Source organism: Oryx dammah, unplaced genomic scaffold (genome assembly GCF_014754425.2).
Source record: "Oryx dammah isolate SB20612 unplaced genomic scaffold, SCBI_Odam_1.1 HiC_scaffold_28, whole genome shotgun sequence".
Taxonomy (NCBI): Eukaryota; Metazoa; Chordata; class Mammalia; order Artiodactyla; family Bovidae; genus Oryx; species Oryx dammah.
In genome coordinates this window covers 76,523,080-76,544,492 of record NW_024070212.1, presented here as the reverse complement: position 1 = coordinate 76,544,492, position 21,413 = coordinate 76,523,080, and the positions used below count along the sequence as shown (strand labels likewise).

The 21,413-nt window shown below is 39.2% G+C and overlaps 1 protein-coding gene across 10 annotated transcripts in view; it reads left to right on the top strand.

Moving 5' to 3' along the window:
- SGIP1 (SH3GL interacting endocytic adaptor 1) overlaps window positions 1-21,413 on the top strand; it is a 242,247-nt gene that overhangs the window by 173,089 nt on the left and 47,745 nt on the right. For 4 of the 10 annotated variants that reach the window (XM_040232652.1, XM_040232649.1, XM_040232650.1 and 1 more), the window contains 4 exons: window positions 1,870-1,997; window positions 2,955-3,081; window positions 8,086-8,151; window positions 9,065-9,124. In XM_040232652.1, the coding sequence (XP_040088586.1) occupies window positions 1,870-1,997; window positions 2,955-3,081; window positions 8,086-8,151; window positions 9,065-9,124 (381 nt within the window). The remainder of the gene's footprint in view (window positions 1-1,869; window positions 1,998-2,954; window positions 3,082-8,085; window positions 8,152-9,064; window positions 9,125-21,413) is intronic. The other 6 variants (XM_040232658.1, XM_040232655.1, XM_040232656.1 and 3 more) reach the window with 2 other exon arrangements.

Here is a 21,413-nt window from a genome sequence, read left to right as displayed (position 1 = left end):
TAGTAGAAGTATTTTCCTTCACAGCTTATTGTGGGGATAAAATAAGATAATGCACATAAAATGTGTAGCATAGCCAGCATAACTGGCCCAACAAAATAAAAAGTGAGAATACAGTTAAAAGTTGGTAGTGGTAAATAGGAAATATTGGTAGGGATGGGTGGTAATCAGTATGGTTTCACACTAATGTAATTACACTTATAATAAACCACACAGATAAACACAACAAACTCAAGATTTCAAACTGCTTTAACCAGAGGAACAAGGCTTTCACCCCCAAGGACTCTCCTAAGTTGGAAGCAGATCCTGAGATGATGAGTTTTGATGGTTGAAGTTTCTTGAAAATCTGAAAATTCAAAGATTCAAATTTCAAAGTTCCTTGAAAATCTGAAAATCTGGAGATGGAGGTGCTGGTCTAGGATTCTCCAGAGAGCAGAGTTTTGTGGTGTGTTGGAGGGGAGGTGGTGGGGAGGGGGAGACATTTTCTTTGGGCAGAATATCTTGGAATTTTCTTGGAGTATTTTGATACCTGTGCTTCTAACCAATGTGACAAAGCCTCAGGAGTAGTTGGAACTTCTCTGACTGAACAAGAACCATTTGGAATATTGACTTGACTTTCTTAAGATTGTTAGCCAAGTAGTTTTCCCGTATATCCCGGACATATGCCTGAAGATAGGCAAACCCCTAAGTCTAGAGACCCCTCTGGTGTGCTCATCAGCGTGCATGCCGACCTCTGTGTGTCCTCTGTGTTTCACATGTTTGTCATTGACAGCCAGAAAAGTAAATCCAAGACACTCTTTTAAAAATCATCACAAAAATCATCGCAGGCAATCTCTGCACAGACAGGTTCTTAAGCAGCCTCCTTTAAAAACTAAAATCCTCTAAATCCAATGTGTTTCTGTTAAGATTCCACACACAAAGTATGCTCACAATAGCTAATGTACTTTCTTATATTTTGTTCTTTGCTTACCATCAAGGGTTTGCTTATATTTATGAAGTTACTACTCATATCAGAAGGATAATTCTCTTCTACATGTTTTATAGACATATAAAAGTATTTATATACATAACACACACACACATATATATATACACACACACACTCACACACACACACACTCACACACACACACTCTCACACACACACACACACACACACACACACACATACGGACTTTCCAGGTGGCACTTAGTGGTAAAGAACCCGCCTGCCAGTGCAGGAGGCAAAAGAGACGTGGGTTCGATCCCTGGGTCGGGAAGATCCCCTGGAGGAGGGCATGGCCACCCACTCAACTATTCTTGCCTGGAGAATCCCATGGACAGAGGAGCCTATTGGGCTACAGTCCATAGGGTTGCAAAGATTCGAACACGACTGAAGCAACTTAGCACACATGCACACATATATACATATAATGTGAAAAATCTTTTTTCTTCAAGTTCTAACCTCCGCTTTCATCTTGGACATAAATTCTGAATAGGTAAAGATCAAGAAAATGTATCGTAAGTTTCATGTGTATCATGATCAGAAGGAAAGCTACCCACTCACCCAGCCAAAAGAGTATTAAGTATATATTTTCTGTCCCAGGGAGTTATAAAAGGATTTACCTTTCACTGGGTGTCACATGACAACAAAAGGCAATGAGCTTCAGCTTCAGCCATCAACCATAGTTCAACTGAGTGATTTTTTTTCTTTATTGGAAAAAAAAAGAAACCCAAACCCCATGTGCTACCGTGTTGACTGTATTAACTGCTGAGGTGAAGAGAGTGTTGGTGATTAACACTTTACTGTGGGAATGGAGAGGTGGATCGAGTGACAACAGCACTTTGGCCACCTGCGTCTCCAGCCTTTTCTAATAGCCGCTTCTTTTCCAGGTGCATCATCCCCTGCTCGGCCAGCCACCCCCTCGGTTCCTTGCAGCAGCACGACCCCACCTCCACCTCCTCCCCGGCCTCCGTCTCGGCCAAAGCTACCTCCAGGGAAGCCTGGAGTCGGAGATGTGGTATGTTCCCTTCTGCCCTGTCCTGCTCAGAAGCACACAGTGGGAATGACAGAGTCCAAATGCCTGAACATGGGTCATCTCAACTCCAGGTCTAAGCTTTACGGCACCTGCACCAATGGCCCTGATGGGTGGAATCTGAAAGTCACTGCAATCAGAGAGTGTACTGCAATTGCCCTCAAATCTCCACCATCATTCAAGCCACGGCCTAAAGTAGTAGGAACAGGATCATGGGGTCTTCAGTTCTTCCCCAGTGGGTTTGAGGAAAATTAAGATAATAATACTCAATTGTCCTAAATCCTTGAGAATGGGAGGTGTTTCCTTTCACCATATTTTTCTGATTTTGAAAGACTCCTAGAGAGGATAAGTCCAGATTTCTGACCCCAGACTACAGAGAAGTTATTGGTGGTATACACACTGGGAGAATATAAAGGAGAGTGGTGGCTCAATGAATTTTTTTGGAAGTTCTACATCATGTTTTAAGGCGAGGGGTGGAAAACATTCTGTGTGAACAATTAAGAGACTCTGGCAGAGGTAAATTTCTTTGGAATTCACACACAGGAGTCACAGGGTAATAATGATGTCCCCGACATCTGGTTTAGCCAGCACACTACAGTATTTTGTATTCAGATATCTTTCAGTAGGTATAAGCTCTCACTTTATACTACTTACTTAGTCCCTAAGGGCATGTGAGTTCATCATCCTGAAACATCCCTGACCACATCCCAGATCTCGGCTTCTCTTAATGTGATATATCTGTTGAGTGTAGCCCATTATAGATTATGTTTCCTCTGGCTCCATCCACAAGCTCTTGTACAGATGTAATCAATTTCAATGAAAAAATGGTACCACCCATCCTCTTTTAAGAACCTGAGTTGTCATATCTGGAGCTGGGAGATGTTAAAATATAAAAGGAAGACCTGTGAATCTAACTTTCCATTTCTTTTCTTCTCCCTGCAGCCCCGACCTTTCAGCCCTCCCATCCATTCTTCCAGCCCTCCTCCGATAGCACCCCTAGCCCGGGCTGAAAGCACTTCTTCGATATCATCTACCAATTCCTTGAGTGCGGCCACCACTCCCACAGTTGGTAAAAATTATCTCCTCTCTTTTAATCCATTTGTGGTTTTGACTGGCTATTTTTTTATGATCTGAAAACCCTAACACCCTATGTTTCTGGTCAAAATTGTTTTGCTGTGTGTTTTGCTACTATCATCTGACTCTTCTTTTAAAAGCACCTTCTCAGCAAAGAAGGCAAATGCTTTAACTAAGCAAATAAGCAAGTAAAAGAATGTGGAATTCTCTTATTCTCTCTCCATACAGATGTATTCATAAAGGTAAAGAAATCATCAAATAAGATCTTGTAATTTAGATATTATTTAGATATCTTTGAGAGGAGAATGTTTATTTAAATTGCAACCATGTAACCCATCAGAAATAACAAAATTTAGAACTTTTCTTTTCTTGAAGCTTTCATTTCTTCATCACCTTGGTTCTGCTTATGTTGACAGATGGTATAAACATGAGCATTGTGGGACTTGAGAAAATGTTTTGACATTTTTTCTAGTGCTTTTCAGTGATGTGTGGTCAATTTTCCCCAAGAAATAAGTCATTGCTGGCATTTTCAGTAAATGCCTTTGTGCCTCTTTCCTTATGGTGTGATGAAAGTGAAGAGTTGAGAGTGACTGCTCAGCTGGATGGTTTTCCCAGGTTTAAATGCCTCATTTTGCCTGGAGCATCTTCCCCAAGGCTGGTCTCTGTCTACCCACCTTCCTCAGCTCCCGCTGCTTTTCTCATGTTTGCATGGTGTCTCTGACCTGGACTTTCCCATTCCATTTTTTGTCCCTTGTCTTCCTTTATTGTCTGAATGCCCTCCAAGTCCCCCATATTATAAACCGGCTGGCCCATGCTGCATTGCTTGGGAGAATCATTAACCAACGCTGAATAAATTCCTGCTGCTACTTGCCAAAGAAGAGCATGCTACAGAGTTGTCCCTGTGAGAAGTACTTTGATCAAAGCCTGAAGCTCTTCTGGAGAAGAAATCCCTCTTTTCCCAGGGAAATAAGTTACGATGTGCCTCTTAGGCCCCTAAAGAGAATTTCAAGCTAATCACCTGCTTCATATTTTTAATCAGACCATCCCCAAAGAATTCTTCAAATTTGGTGAAAATACAGCCTGCTATCCAATTTTGTATGATTCATTAACAGACAGATATTTAACATGATTTATATAGTCAAGTCTATTCTTTATCTGCATCATCAGTTGGGGTAATTCAGGGCTTCCTATTTTTAGATGCCTATTAGCTAGTTTCCTTCTGGGTTTTGTTGTCGTTACTGTTTTGTTTTTTCTGTAACTTCCAACCTTACTTTTGAGCTCTCTTTAATGCTGTTGATCACTACAGCCATTTCCCTCACTCCTGCTCTGTTGGTTTTCTGTTGTTTTTGCCTCAAGGTCATTTGTTCCACTCACTCCCTGTGATTTTCCTGGTTGTTCAGAGAGAAAAGTAACAATAATAAACTGTCATTCAGACAGTAGACCTTAAGTGACCTCAGTTGACTGTCTAACCTATTCCTTCAACTCACTGAGATTCACAGAGAAAATGGCACACAGAGCATTTGATCTGAGGCCATGTTTTATATCATGTGTTTTTATGCTCTCTGCTGCAGAAACCTTAAAACCTGGCCAGTGACTGTGATCCTCAGTACAGCTAGTATATATTCTTTCAGGATGAGCCATATAGGGGCTAAAAACAGAAAGAAAGAAAGAAAGAAAGAAAGAAAGAAGACCACCTAAGAGGCTAGTCGCATTGCTTCATTGCTGAGAAGCATTCTGATTTAATCTCTTCAGCTCTGTTATTTATATTTGGTTTTCATCTTCCTCAATCTCTTGTTCTTTATTTCCTGTGGCTGTGGGTCACCTGACAGCCACTTCTCTCTGAAGTAAATGTGTTGTCAGTGACCACCCAGCAGCACCTTGTGTAATGTTTATCTCTCTTTGAAGAGATTGTACTTTGGCTGTTCAGCACCAAGGGGCTGACTGTTCGTGACTTGACTTGGTACGTCAACTTAAGAAAGTCAGATGGCTTGGGGAGATGGAGAATTTCAGCAGCAAAGTTTTGACTTCAGTGGCTCAACACTTCTCTCCCTCCACCATGATACTTTCTTGACATTTCTATGACACTTGGGTCAAAACAGGGACAAGTGTGGCAAAAACTGGATACTTATTATTTGTACTTGCTTAGTACAAAGTTTAATATAATTCGAGGACTAAATTTTTAAAGGCATGTCTGATCTTCCCACAATTCATCTAAAAATACACCCCTAGCAAGACATTGGACATAAAATTTTTTCATGAGACCTATGATTATAAATTAGTAAAACTGATGCCATACCTGAAAATAAGACTTTCTATTCATTTTCTATTTTGAATGTGAATAAGTCACATTCAAATAATGAAGTGTTCCTTTGTAACTGTACTTCACTGAACTTAGGATACCTTCAATTAGAAGCTGCGCTATTATTTTATATATGACTGAGAAAGGGAGGGAAAGCTGCCAAATGAGTTAAGGTGCAATACTTTCTTATCATACTGATTCTAAGATCCATCCTAATTTCAGAGAGGTTAAAAAGTCCACATATTAGCATGAGTGAAATACAATAAACCCCTTTTGTACTGAAAAAAAAGCTCACAGGATCTTCACTATTTGAAATGGTAGGGAGGGAAAGTCTGGTTAAAATTATGTGAATAAAGAAAATATTTAAAGTTATTCTATTATAAGAACCAGACTCTCAGACATTTAGAGATAGAGATAACCAAGGAATTATCTCTAATTGTAAATATCCAATTTATTATTTGCTTCTTGTTTCTATGTGTGACAGTCATTTTTTAGATGTTTGCAAAACCTTCCTTTGCAATCTACCCCAATGCAAAATACAATGATAAAGACAATTTGTCTTCATTGTTAAATTCATTATTAATTATGTTTCTTCAACTGTTCTTTATACATTTTTAATTACATCTTTAACATCCCAGGAATCAGTAATGAATGAAAAGTAATCCTTTATGGGCATCAGATGGAGTTTGATGCTTCCTTTGGTATAGAACTTGGAGCAAAAGTGATTTGTATTCAATACAGAAATATTAACCGTAGAATCTAAAACTTAAAACATTTCCTCTAAGCTTTTGTCTCTCCAGGCTGGGTGGAAATTCTGACTTAAATAAGCTTTTTAAAAAATATATCTGTGTTAACATCAATTATTCTGCACAAAAGGAAAGACCCTTAGAGACAGGTATTCTTGATCCCAATTTTAAATTCCCACACTTAATTTTAGTATTTCCCCCCCCCCTTTTTTTTTGGAAAAGCCTGTCTCCAATACTGGCTTCCCCATCTCAGATCAATTGGAGACAGTTCCCCTGGTTAGCTCTTAACAAAATTTTTCTTCTTTACTTAATCTGATTGTTGCCCTTATTTAAATCAAGCACAGAGCTATCCAACCACCCATTTTTTTTCTAAAAAAATTTAGAATTTTTTTTCTAAGTCCTCAGTGTCCATAACCATAATAAAAAAAAATTGATAAGCATGCTGTTCAACCTTTAAAAACTATTCTTTTGTAACTTCAGCTCAAAGAAAAAGAGGGCAGTCTTGGAGTCTCCTCATTTTAAGGAGATTATAAAGAAAACATCAATTTTTCAAAAGAAAGGAATATTCTCCACCACTCCTCACTAGTAGGTAGGAAAAGGCACTGTTACAGTCAGTTACTGCCAGTGTAATCTTTTTGTGTCCTATTTTCTGGGGGTATTATGGGGTGTCCTTCTTAGTGCCAGTTCCTATTCCTCTACTGTAGATATTATAGAAGTTGCATTCACTTATTCTAGCCACCAAGGAAGTCACATGTATACTAAAAACTGATTGACAGGGACTTCCCTGACAGTCCAGTGGTTAAGAATCTGTTTACACTGCAGGGGCACAGGTTCCATCTCTGGTCAGGGAACTAAGACATTGCATGCCATTTGGCATGGTCAAAAATAAAGAAATAAATAAAATGGAGAAATAGCATCATCTTAGTATTTTAAAACAACTGATTGACAGGTCTTATTTTAGAGCCTTAAGAATTGACAAAGTAGTTTTCTTGCCTTATTCACTAAGTCTAAGAGCCAAGCTAGTAGAATATTTTCTAAGAAGCATAGTTTATGAAGTAATTTTACTACCCTCATCTATTTCCTCATCTTATACTTCTCTACATTGTAGGAAAGATTCTCCCTTACTTGTCTTGGTACAGAATTTATTCAATTTTCTGTTAAAGTTATAATAATATCCTTCAGATCTGTAGCACTGAATGATCTAAATCACATAGAGTAAAACTTAAGTTATCTGCATTTGTTTGTTGGTAAGGAGGGAGACCATGTACATACATTCAGAATGCTTGGAGTTCATAGCAACTATTGTGACCAATTTGATACAGAGACATTTGGCCATGATCAATACCATAGCCAAAGATGGAATTACAATAAATCTGTTCAAAACTAACAATCCATAAGTACCAAGGACAGGTGCAAAGGCAAATTGAAGTTGGATATTGATGAAGTTGAAATGAGAGACTTCATTCAGGGACCTCAGATTCATACTGTTGCTTTTTTATGATCTCATTAAAAGCCTCCTCTTTCCCCATGGGGAGGCAGGTGCATGCTGGGTGATCCCATTGAGCTGCCAGCACTCTGTCAGGAGGTTCTGTTGATGGATATATGTCCAGTCACTTGAGAATTGTGTCTGAGTGAAATATACTTGCACAAGTCAATTATTAATGACAGTGCCTTTAACAACTCCCTGAAAAGGTGGGGCTGTGATTTCTTCCATGGAGTTGACTTCAGCAAATTCACGGATGCTAAAATCTGGCATTTAAAAAATTGCCGTTTCTGCTCTTAGACTCATCATGAAATAAACACATCACTTTTTTATACTCTGTCCATAATCCCAGTGTCTTGGGTTTTCTTTCCTTTTTCATTAAAATCATTCCTGTGTTTTGATCAGTAAAGTGCATTGCTTGATTTTATTTGTGTTTTTATTTTCATTCCTTTATATTTCTTTGGTTCAAAGTGTCAGAAGATGATGTTTTTTATGACAAACTGCCCTCGTTTGAAAGGCGCTGTGAAACGCCTGCAGGTATGGTGCTAGCTGAGTGATCTTTAGATATCTAGACTTTAAAAATCCAAGCCATTATGCCATCTGAATGCTAAACTTCATGGAGATGCTGCTCACCTCATGAGTGTCCAGTGCCTCTCAGATGCACTGTCTACTTACTGTTCATCGTGAAACTCATGCCACTGAAATGTTTCTTCTCAAGTGAACGTATTATAAAGCAGTAGGTTGCATGACAGTTTCTCAGTGAAAAAGTTCAAAAAAGGGGAGAGGCTATTGCTTTGTGAACTAACAAAGGGAGGGATAATTTAACTGCTCAGAATTACATATCCAGTGATGGCTTTTTTATTGAAAACATAGTAGAACACCATTAGTAGTCTTGTTTTTCCTATGGTGCATAGGTAAAGGGTGTTTTGTGTCTGGTTGCCTAAGGTGATTCCAGGGAAGGGAATGGAAGTTCATCTTCCATGAACTTTCAATTGATATGCAATGCTGTTGTCATTGAAAACGTCAGCTAAGTTTTATGTAACCCATAACTCCTAGTTTCTTTTTTAAAACATAGAAGGGGATGACAGGGAAGATGAAATAAACACAGCAATTGCTGAGTGACAGTTTGCCCAAACTAGTGCAGTTAAAATATGCTGACGCCCCTGCATGGCCAGGAAGACTTCTGCTCCATGCGCATCAGCACCAAGTACCAAGCTGCCAGCAACACGTGCCTATCCCTTTAGGCCTACATAGCTTTGCTTTTGCTTTCTATTTCCCAAAACAAAAAAACATAGTTGGCCAGCCCTCCCCTTTCCCTGCACGCTAATGGCATGCAGTCTCTCCGCCCTCCCCTTAGTGAGATTAATGACCTGCTCTGTAACTCATAATGTGTCCTTCTCTCTCCCTCTCCTTAACCTTTCCCATCCCGCTTCAACTCCTGGCCATACAGAGAATGAACAGCCTTCCCTCGTTTGGTTTGACAGAGGAAAGTTTTATTTGACTTTTGAAGGTAAGTAGTACATAGCATACCAGATTCTAATTTTCCCTCCGCTCATGCTTTTCCCCATTCGCATTTTTAAAAATTCCCAGTTTTCTTCAAAATACCTGGTCTCACTTTCTATATAAAAATGCTATGGCTACTTAGAAAATATTAAATACTAAAGAAAATACTCCATGAATTTGGTTTGTATGAGATCTCCAATTTTTCGTATTAAAAAGTTAAAGCTAATTTGCAGTTAATATTGGTTACTTAATTAACTGAAATAAATTGGAAAAAAAAACAACACCTTTTTTGGGCAAGGAACTTAACTCTGTCAACCAGGGCTCTTTCCTAACTCTTTTGCAAGTGCAATGAAACAAATATAAGTACGTTTTTGGTTGGAACTGGCATTTAATTTTGTTTTGGATAATTAATATTTCAGGTACAACATCCATTATTGTAAAATGTAAATATATTCTTATGACAAGGAATGCTGCATGGGAGATCAGAAAAATGAAGAAAAGAAAAAATATTTTCATAAGTTCTATTTACAGCTTCTGATATGGAAATTGTAACTGGAATGACTAGTAAACTGGACAACTACCACTGGACTTGCCATTTTAGAAGATGAAAGAAAATATACATAAGTGTAAAGTCAGTTATCTAACCTCAGTGTTGGATAATTTGTTATTTCTGCATTAAAGATTAGCATTCTTCTGTCTTATATTTAAATCATTTTAACAGGCCAAGCATTTGATAAAATGACCCATTTAAACTAATGGTATAGGAAAAATTAAGTAAGTGAACTTAACAAATGGACTATCTTATACATATTTATCACTTAAGCCTCTACTTTCTCAATTTTAGATAGCTAAGTTTATCTTGGGATAAAAAGTTGGCAAACAAAATTTCTACTCAAGAATTGATTCTAAATATGGTCTTTGTATTTCATGATAACAAAAAGAACTTCTCTAAGTTAAGTGTGTGTTTTAGCACAATTTAAAATATTAGAATGACTGGCACAAATTCTCAAATAGTTTGTGTGGTGTGACATTTTTCTCTTAACAGTGACTTTTCTTTGCAAGATGGTCCCTTTAGCTTGGAGTGGCTTTGCTAGTAGCAGGAAACATTGTCTGATTCAAAGCTTCCCAAATACTGATGTCTCTCCTGGCTCAGGCAGAGAACAGGTGGATAGACCATCTTAGAGAAGGATGACCATTTTCCACATGATGTTGGAAGCCTTCATTGCCTCGGGTCATTAATTTTGTAATACCCAAGATGCAAAATCCACAAACTTATGACCTTCTAAACTTTCTCTTTAAATTAGATGAGTAAAAGTGCCCAGGTGTCTTTTTACTGATCAGCACATCTCACAGGAGACACTATGACTGAATAGGTTGATGATCTTGACATACTGCCAATACCTGCCTATATGAAGGCTCTTTCTCTGGTTCAGCTTGACTGCATTAAAGGTTGTAGTTTACCCTGTTTTAAACAGGAAATTAAGCCATGTGTTACTGGCAACCTTCAAGTAATATCTGGGGCTCCAAAAAAACTTTCATAGTTTTTTGTTGGTACAGTTTGTTATGGCTTTAGAGTATCTATTGGCTGGTTTGCTTTTATTTTGGTTAGGATTTCTTTAAACCAAAGAAATCCAAGAGATAGACTTTTTGTAAGATTCCAGTCTAAAGACAGCTTTTGATTGTTGGCTTGTTTGTTTTTAAAATATATCATCAATCAAACATAAGTATTAATAAGCATGTGGAATAACAAAGTGAACCACATTTTTTTTTATTTTAGGAAAAGAAAATATTTGTAAGTAGATCTTGGGGTATCTAAAGTTGGTAGGTAACATTGCCATTCTAATTAGTAAAATCCAAATTCCTTAAACATCTCAATTTGAGACAAGTCACACAAGGAAAGAGGTTGAACAGAAATTAACTGAAATCTCTAGCTCTGTGTTAGCTTTATCTTGGACTTTGCTCAAGGTTTGGAAGTATAAACAAGGTTTTCCAAGGGACTATAGGAGAGGTCATGTCATGAATATGTCCTACTCATTTATCAAGAAATGCTCATGCAAATTAAAGTACACTTCAGTGAACTTTAAGGGAAGACTTAGGAGGACATCTTACCCCCTGAAACTAAAAATAACACAAGGGTGGCTATCTTTTAAGAATGGGAAAAGGCTTGTTTTCATGGTTTATGTAAATTAGCCTCAGGTAGTTTTAGCTAATGCAACCTAGAGTGGTTTCTTAAAATCTTCTGCTGTAATGATAAAATGGCATAGAAACATAACTTGTTAAATTGCCTTAGAATAGTGCCCCTACTCAAATTTTAAACTACAAAAAGACACGGTCATTCAACTTATTTTATTGGATAGCACTTCTAGTATATTCTTCTAGGGCACTCTGGCTTTACCCATATTTGTTATTATTAATGTTAATTATCTTTATCTTCAATTCTTTATTTGGGGAAGAGGACCAGATTCCCAGGTCAAAAATTCATTTGTTCTAAATAACTTTTATTTGTTGGCATTTAAATAGTGTTTTATCATGTTCAAAACCTTAGCGTGTCATATCCATTGCTTTTTCTTACAGGCCTCTGGTCAGTGGGTTACCCAGTGAGTGTTTGAGCCACTTACCAATCAACCAGTTAACTAATGAACTTTATGAACTTATTGGGAAATAACATGAGATGCTTCACATTTCTAAATTTAACTTAACAAGAGAGATAGAAAGGTGTTAGACAATGTTTCTAACTCACAAGAGCTCCAAAGCTTGTCTTAATGGTTTAGTTTTAAACAATTTCACTCAAAAAAAAAAAAAAAAAGTCACTGAAATTTCAACCTATTTAAGTTGAGCTTAAAAAAAAAGGTAAAGGTTACATAAGGTAGTACCTGTTATAATTCATTCATCCAGGAGTATATCCTACTGAAGCTATCAAGTCTTCTGAGATGAAAGGAAGGGAAAGATATTCCATAAAAAGTAGAAAATGTGACTATTAGCTATTTGAATAATTCCCTAGAGCATTCTAACATCAAAATGTTTCCAGAAATGTGCTGTCCCCCTCTTTGTTTAGCTTATTTAACTACAAAATCATCTTGTATCTGGTCATGAAAAAAAAAAAAAACAACCTACAACCATGGATTCTTGTAACCTTCTTCTGAAGATTGCCTCTCTCCTCTGTGCATACAGCCACTTGCACCCTCCTCTCTAGTCCACTCCTTCTTCCTGTTCACTGGTCTCAGTCCCAACACACCCCCAGGAATGTCACTTAGCAACACCCTTGTCTACTCCCAGGCTCTTTGCCAAACTGGCCCACCTGTTGCCTTCACTGCATCCCCACCTCTCCAGGGGCCATCACTTCCCCTATAACACTCTCCACGGAAAGTTCATCAGTCTGCTGTAGGCTGTATGAGTTCTTCCAACTCTCCATTAAAACTTCCAACCCTCTCTCCCCATTATGAAAAGTAGCCATCTGCTCATTTCACCTTTTATTTATTGCTGTTCACACTGACCTACAGAGCATTTCCCCTGCATTCGTCTATAGGCTTAGGGACAATTGCAGCTCCCTTTTCACCCTCTTCTCTACCTCACTCCCTAGCTTCCTTTTGTCACATAGATTCGATGTGGGTGATCCATCAACATTCTCTCTCAAGGGCTTCTTCATCTTCAGTTCCAATAAACTTTCCCCCCACTCAGTAACCCATATGTCTGGCCACATCTGAGAAATGGCCCCTACCAGAAAGTATCATTACAGCTATTTCAAAACTAACAATTTGTCCTCCTTGTTGTAGTACAAGAACTGTACTAGGCATGATTCTTTCATTCAATTCAGTTCAGTTCAGTTCAGTTGCTCAGTCGTGTCCGACTCTTTGCGACCCCATGAATCGCAGCACGCCAGGCCTCCCTGTCCATCACCAACTCCCGGAGTTCAACTATTGTGTGCCAGCACTGTTCTAGGCACTCCCCTACAGGGAACAAAACAGAAAAAAATTCCGAGTGACTGCAGAGCTTATGTTTTAATGTGGAAAATCAAAAACAAGAAGATAAGTAAAATATGTAGCGTGGAGATAGTAATAAGTTCTACAGAAAAGAAATAAAATAGGGAAAAAGAATGGAGCATATAGGGGTTGAAAATAGTTAAAGAAGAGGAACTGAGGTAATAAAAATAATGAATAATAATAACTAATACCTGAGTCTTTACTACATGAAAAATACATTTCATCTAATATCTCATTTCATCTGCACAACTCATGGATGAAGAAATTCTGATTCAGATAACATATGTGATTTTTGAGAATCACTCAGCCAGGAAGAGGAATAGTAGAGACTGAAATCCAGGCTGCCTAGCTGGAGACCTGGCCTGATGCTCTGCTTCATGTCCATGATATCTCATCTAGCTTTTGCGACAGCCCCTTGAAATAGGTGATGCTGGTGGGTTTCTCTAACTCTCCTAACCTTCCAGTTTCCCAGTCCCCTGACTACACATTATCTTTGACTTTGTTGAACCCTCTAGTCTTATGGCCACCCTACTCGCATTCAATCTACCAGCCAAACCTACATTCAAGTTTATTCATATTAGACCCCATGAAGGAAAAGTATGTTTCTATACAATGGAAGATACACTTTCCTCTTTGAAATTGTGTTGTCTATATGAAAAACTCAACTCTTTGACATTTTAACTTCTGACCTCCTTCAGTGGGTTATTAAATATCCCTACTTAATAGTTCATAATACATAATCTTAGTCATGGGCCACTCAAGTTTCTTCCCTCTAACATAGTAATCCTATAAGAAACAGATCAAATTTTTCACAGATGACCAAACAGATATTAATTCATTCATCCAAGAGTCACTGGAGAAAGGAAACTTGAAAGGCATAAGCAAGTTTATGAGAAGGAGCCATTTTGCTAAATTCGCAATATTCTTCTAGTGGAAATTGTCCACTAATTGCCCCCACCCCACTGTTGCTGTGCTGGACTTAGTTGTGTCCGACTCTTTGTGACCCCATGGACTGTAGCCCGCCAGGCTCCTCTGTCCTTGGGGATGCTCCAGGCAAAAATACTGGAGTGGGTTGTCATGCCCTCCTCCAGGGGATCTTCCCAACCCACAGATTGAACCCAAGTTTCTAGCATTGCATGTGGGTTCTTTACCCTCTGAGCTACCAGGGAAGCACTGCCCCCCACCCCCCGACTGTAGGCCCTTCTCAATAAATAAAGTTACTGAGCCCTCAACTCTACAAACACAGTGTTAAGTACAACCAAGTTGAGGAAAATTACAGAAACGTAAGAAACAGTGATACAAGACTGTCTTCATTGAAAATATTAAAAACTGCCCTCCTTAGCTATTTCAAATTTTTTAATGTAAACTACAGTGTGATTATGAAATGCAAAATCTTTTCTATTCACAATTGAAGGTCACAGAGAGTTAAAAAAAAAAAAAATCCTAAACCTGTGGGGAAGATTTAAGTGGAACAGAACCTATAAAATGTTCTACCAGGCAGGTCTGCTGATGGTTTCAGAATTCTCTCAACCTTGGGACTTCCCTGATGGTCCAGTGGTTAAGGCCCATTACTTCCAATGCAGGGGATGTGGGTTCAATCCCTGGTTGAGGAACTAAGATCTGACATGCTGCACAGCCAAAAAATAAATAAGTACCTAATGCTGGTTCCCTGGTGGTTCAGATGGTAAAGAATCTGCCTGCAATGTGGGAGACCTAGGTTCAATCCCTGGGTCAGGAAGATCCCCTGAAGAAGGGGATGGCAACCCACTTCAATATTCTTGTCAGAGAATACCAGGGACAGAGGAGCCTGGTGGGCTACAGTCCATGGGGTCGCCAAGAGTTGGGCATGACTAAGCGACTTTCACAATGCTGGTTCTGAAGCTCAAAAACAAAACTAGTAAAGTATTTTTTTAAAAAACGATTCACTTGACCTCTTCACAAGTAATTCAGTTCAGTTCAGTCGCTCAGTCATGTTCAACTCTTTGCGACCCCATGAATCGCAGCACGCCAGGCCTCCCTGTCCACAAGGAATTAGTAGTTCTGAAATTCTCTGGGGTTGACCAACATGCTGATAGTTCCCTTAACTTCCTGTTTTTTGAGGCAGGTACCTTATATCATTTAATTTTAGTGTATGACTGTCATGCTGGAGATAGACTAGAAAGTCAGTAAAAGAGAAGCCTCTTTCTTTATTCTTCTCACTCCTGATACCAAACATGTAGGGTGTTTCCCTTCACACTAAACAGTTGGGGCACTAACTACCTGGAGTCAGGCAGACCCCACAGGTTAAAGCTCAGCCCCACCAGCCTGTCCCCTCCCTTCACATGCCAGTCACAAGTCTCAGGTCTGAACTTCTTATGGACCACCTATAAATTGAGTGTTCCCCATAACCATCTCCTGGGGTTCAATAATTTGCTAGGACAACTCACAGAACTAGGAAAGTGGTTTACTTTCTAGTTCCTGTTTATTCTAGAGGATACAATGCAGGCGCAGACAAATGAAAGAGATGATAAGGACAAAGTCTCAGAAAAGGGGCCATGGAACTCTCATGGGTGTGTGCCCTTCCAGTACATTGATTTGTTCATCAACCCGGACGCTCTCCAAGCCTCATTGTTTCAGAGGTTTATTATGTAGGCATAGTTGTGTGAAACATTGACTGTTGGTGATTAAGTCAATGTCCAGGCTCTCTCCTCTCCCTGAGATTGGGGGACAGGACTGAAAGTTCCATTTTTCTAACCAGCCAGCCTCCATCCTCCAAGAGTCACCTCATTAGTAGAAACTCAAGTATGCTTGAAACAGGCTTTTTTATGAATAACAACCCCCACTCAACCCTTTCACTCAAGAAATCACAAGAGTTTGAGGAGCTCTGTGCCAGGAACTGGAACAAAGACCAAATATGTGTTTCTTACCATCATAGTCAGCAAAGTGTTCTCTGTTTGTAAATGGGTTGCTAGAGATGACATGAATGTGCAAAATTCATATCAGAATTATATCCAATTAAATACCTGCGGGAAAGCTTAAGAGTAGTTAGCAGCTTCTATCTCAAGTCACCAAGCACAGGGTCCCTTGTTGGTGAAAAGATGATTTTATTTGGGTTCAGCATGTGCAGAGTACTGCAGCTGATACCAACACTGCTAATGAAATATCATGATGAGTCCTTACCAAGGAGAGCCAATTACTGCTAATTACTCCCTGGCCATAAACTCATATAATCCATACAGCAACTGTGTGGGTTCATATTTTAAAATATTATTCACACTTTATTGATGAGTAACGAGAAGCACTGAAAATTTAGGTGACTTCCCCCAAATAACACAGCTAGTCACTGGGTAAATCCATTCAAGGGGAGTTAGTGTTATGTTATAAAACCAATACTGCTAACCACTGTAATGTTCAAATCTTCACTGTGCCACTCAAAAATAACATGATCTTGGGAATTTAATGTCTCTGGGTTTCAGTTTTATAATTTTTAAAGTGGAAGCTATAATACCCTGAAATACCTAGCTGGATAATTAGGAAAATCAAGTAAGAGAGATTTTTGTTTGTTTGTTTTTTAACATACTGCACACTATGAAAGGCTTTTTGGTTTGGTTTTGTGTTTATTTAGACTTTATGTTTTAGAGCAGTTCTAAGTTAGCAGTAAAATTGAGGGGAAGGTACCAGGATTTCCAATTCAACCCCTGCCCCCACACCTGCACAACCTTCCTCACCCAAGTGGGACATTTGTTACAATGGATGAACCTACACTGACTGACGCAGCATAATCCCCTAAAGTCCGTAGTGTACATTAGGGTTTACTCTCGGTGTTGTGTATTCCACTGGTTTGGACAAATGTATCTTTAATTATGATACCAGAGTTTTTTTCACTGCCCTAAAAATCCTCTGTGCTCTGTCCATTCATTCTTTCCCAGTGCCCCAACCCCTGGCAACCACTGATCTTTTTACTAGTTCCATAGTTATTCTTTTTCCAGAATGCCATAGTGTTGGAACCATATAGTGTGCAGCCTTTTTCAGATTGGCTTCTTTCACTTAATAATATAACTTTAATATTCCCTCATGTCTTTTTATGACTTCACTGCTCTAAAATGTGTTTATTTTTCATACTTTGAGTTTGCATTCAAACTGAATGAGGAGAATTAAGGCAAAGGGCCAAGAAAGTTCTGTGCCTTACATGCATTTGTTTCTTATTTCTGGCATTTTCCTGATCTCAAAAGTGACCGCTTGGGGCTCTGGGAGTGACTAAGGCCAGGAGTTTCCTTTCGTATCTCCATCAGACTCACTGTAGTAAATGCCATAATAGAATTATACAAATATGCTGGAAATGCATAAATAATGGATAAACTTTTAACTGGGAAGAATTTGGGAAAGCTTCTTAGAAACACAGGGGCTTTGACCTGACTGACAGTAAGGGGCAAGAAGGACTTCAGATACCGAAGACTGTTCCAATTTAAAGAATGATTTGAGCAAAGGTGTTAGGGTGAGTGAAATCCATGTTATTCTCAGGGATGATATCCACGTTTCACCCAGGAATGACATCTATGTTACATTCAATAAACACTGGTAGGGGCCAGGCATGTTTTAAGAAATGATCTTGAAAAAGGCTAACGAGAGCTCATATTCCAAAAGATTTTAAATACTGAAAGAAGGGATTTGATTACAATCTTTATGCAAAGTGGAACCTTGAGAAATTTTTGAGGATGGTAGGATCATCTTTGATTTTAAGGATTAGAGGAATTTGGGGTTTTACTGAATAATTCAGGATAAGTAGTAAAGAACCGACAGTACTGTTTTCATTGAGATATTTGAAAAAAGCCATGGGGGTAAAAACATTGGACATCTAATTGATTGTGCAGAGGGGCTTCCCAGGTGGTGCTCGTGGCAAATAACCCACCTGCCAATGCAGGAGATGTAAGAGATGCAGGTTTGACCCCTGGGTCAGAAAGATCCCCCAGTGAAGGGCATGGCAACCCACTTCAGTACTCTTGCCTGGAGAACCCCATGGAGAGAGGAGCCTGATGGGCTACAGTCCACAGGGTCGCAAAGAGTCAGACACAACTGGAGCAACTGAGCACATATGCACAGGTTGTGGGAAATAAGTGAATACTTCGATTCTGAGACACAGGGAGAAGGGTGCTGCTGTGAACCAGGAGAAAGGAGACTCTAAGAGCCCTGGATTTGGTCAGAAAGAATGAACTACTTTCGAGACATCTCAGCTTTGAAGTCCTGCACACCATCCCTTTATATGAGTCCAGGATGTAGACAGACTGTGGAAAAGTGGGAATTATTTTTGTTTGGAGATGAGGGCTGAATCCAGGGAGGGGAGGGCTCAGCCTTGGGACAAACCTGTATCATAGGAGCCATATGGGAAAAAGAATGCCTTGGAATTTGCTCCGTTGTATCTTTTCTATAAAGTGAAGTTGTTCAATTGTGTCTGACTCTTTGCGACCCCATGGACTATAGCCTACCAGGTTCCTCTGTCCATGGGATTTTCCGGGCAAGAATGCTGGAGTGGGTTGCCATTTCCCTTCTCTAGGCGATCTTCCCAGTCCAGGGATTGAACCCAGGTCTCCCACATTGTAGGCGGACACTTTACCATCTGAGCCACCAGGGAAGTCTTTCTATAAATAGCCACACAAATATTAATATATAGCACAAAAATATATCCATTAAATATTGTGTATTCAAAGTTAATCATTAATATTTCTATGAACAGCCACACAAATATAAATGATTAATTTTGAATGCACAATATTTAATGGATATATTTTTGCGCTGTATATTAAGTACCTAGATCTTTTCCTGACCTGTTTTCTCTCAGTTGTTCGGGAAGCAAGGAGCGTGGAAGAGGGCGCGCCTAACTAGCTCACCTGGCTGCACCCTGAGTGTGACCTGACCATTAACCTAAGTAACAGGAAAATCACTGATACCAAGCCTGGAAGGACCATATCATCTTCTTGAATGCCATTATAGCAAATACAAGTTAACATAGATGTGACATACTGCCTCTTTTCGCTGGCTGTTGCCTGTCCATGGCTTTTGTCCAATCTTCTCATCTGTCTTATCATCTTCTATCTTTTCCTCCCGACACACACACATGAACACTGAAAACTGAACATCATATGAGACTGAAGAAATTATTAATACTTGTCATGTCCATCAAACAAAAAAGTAATAACTTGTATAAACTTTACAAATAACTGAGTAACAAATTTTGCATTTCTTGGTTTATAAATAGAAATAAAATGAGACTTTTTAATTGGACACCAGTTTTCTTTTTCCACGAAGTAGGAGCTCTTGCAAGAAAAATATGACAATCCCTGCCTATCCCCACAGTAAACTTATAGACATATAAATCATGTTCAAAAGGAGGAAGTAGTTGCTTGTTATGATATAATAGAGTTTCTGAAATACTCCTCCTAGTAGCTGCAGTGTGTCTAGACACGCTCATAGTTAATATTCTTTAGCAGGAATTAGGGCTATCTTCATATGTTTATATGGACGTGCACAAAGTTAATTATGATGGATACATAGCAAAATGCTAAGGTTTACCATGCTTACTAATTCTACAACAGGTAGATACCTGATAAGAAGGACAGTGAACAAACCTGTAGAACATAGCCTTGATAATTGCTATAGGAACAAATATTGTTTTGGCTATATTTATTCAGTCAGCAAGTAATTACTGAGTCCCCACTGTGACCTCAGTACTATGAAAGATACGGTGGTTTCAGTCAAGAACAAGACACATCTCCACCTTCATGGAATGTAGAAGCCAGATGTTAAACAAGTTGTTAGAATAACATTCGTGGTAATGGTTATAATTCAGGAGTTACAGGGCTTTGGAGGCACCCAGAAGAAAGACAACCGGGCCTAGAAGCTAGGGAGAGTTTCCAGAGGAAGAAGAAGGCATGACTTTTTAGGCTACAGGGAGTCTGCTTTGAAGAAAGATAAAATGTTGCCAAGTTAGAGATCTAATAAAAAATCTTACGTAACATGTAAATATTAACCTAAAAGCTTATTGGGTATTATCCTAGATATTAAAGCTAGAATAAAAGTTCTTAGTTAATTTATTTGGGTTTACTCTCAGTACACACACATGCATACACACACATATTTGTATAGATAGAGAAAATATGTGGAATACATATATACTTAGAAAGAGAGACTGTGTGTGTCTCTGTGTGCACACGCATTGGCTTTAGAATTAGCCTTCTGGGTCTAGTTTCAGCATAATGTGAAAAAGCTGGCTTAAAACTCAGCGTTCAAAAAACTAAGCTTATGGCATCCGGCCCCATCACTTCATGTCAAACAGAAGGGAAAAAAGTAGAAACCGTGACAGATTTTATTTTCTTGGACACCAAGATCACTGCAGATGATGACTGCCGCCATGAAATTAAAAGACACTTGCTTCTTGGAAGACAAACTATGACCAACCTGCTGCTGCTGCTGCTGCTGCTGCTAAGTCACTTCAGTTGTGTCCGACTCTGTGTGACCCCATAGACGGCAGCCCACCAGGCTCCCTTGTCCCTGAGATTCTCCAGGCAAGAACACTGGAGTGGGTTGCCATTTCCTTCTCCAATGCATGAAAGTGAAAAGTGAAAGTGAAGATACTCAGTCGTGTCCAACTCTTAGCGACCCTGTGGACTGCAGCCTACCAGGCTCCTCCGTCCATGGGATTTTCCAGGCAAGAATACTGGAGTGGGGTGCCATTGCCTTCTCTGATGACCAACCTAGACAGCATATTAAAAAGCAGAGATATCACTTTGCACACAAAGATCCATATAATCAAAGCTCTGGTTTTTCCAGTAGTCATGTATGGATGTGAGATTCAGACCATAAAGAAAGCTGAGTGCTGAAGAAATGATGCTTTCTCATTGTGGTGCTGGAGAAGATTCTTGAGAGTCTCTTGGACAGCAAGGAGATCAAACCAGTCAACCCTGAAGGAAATCAACCCTGAATATTCACTGGAAGGACTGATGCTGAAGCTGAAGCATCAATATTTTGGCCAGCTGGTGTGAAGAGCCAACTCAATGAAAAAATACCCTGATGCTGGGAAAGATTGAAGGCAGGAGTAGCAGGGGGCGACAGAGGATGAGATGGTTGGATAACAGCACTGACTCAATGCACATGAGTTTGAACAAATTCCAGAAGATAGTGAAGGTCTGGGAAGCCTGGCACACTGCAGTCCATGGAACTGCAAAGAATCAGACACAACTTAGCAAGTGAACAACAACAAATGATGTGACTTTAGGGAAGCTACTTAACCTAAGTCTTAGTTTCCTTCTCTGGCTATTTGGAATGGTAATGGTATTACTAGAA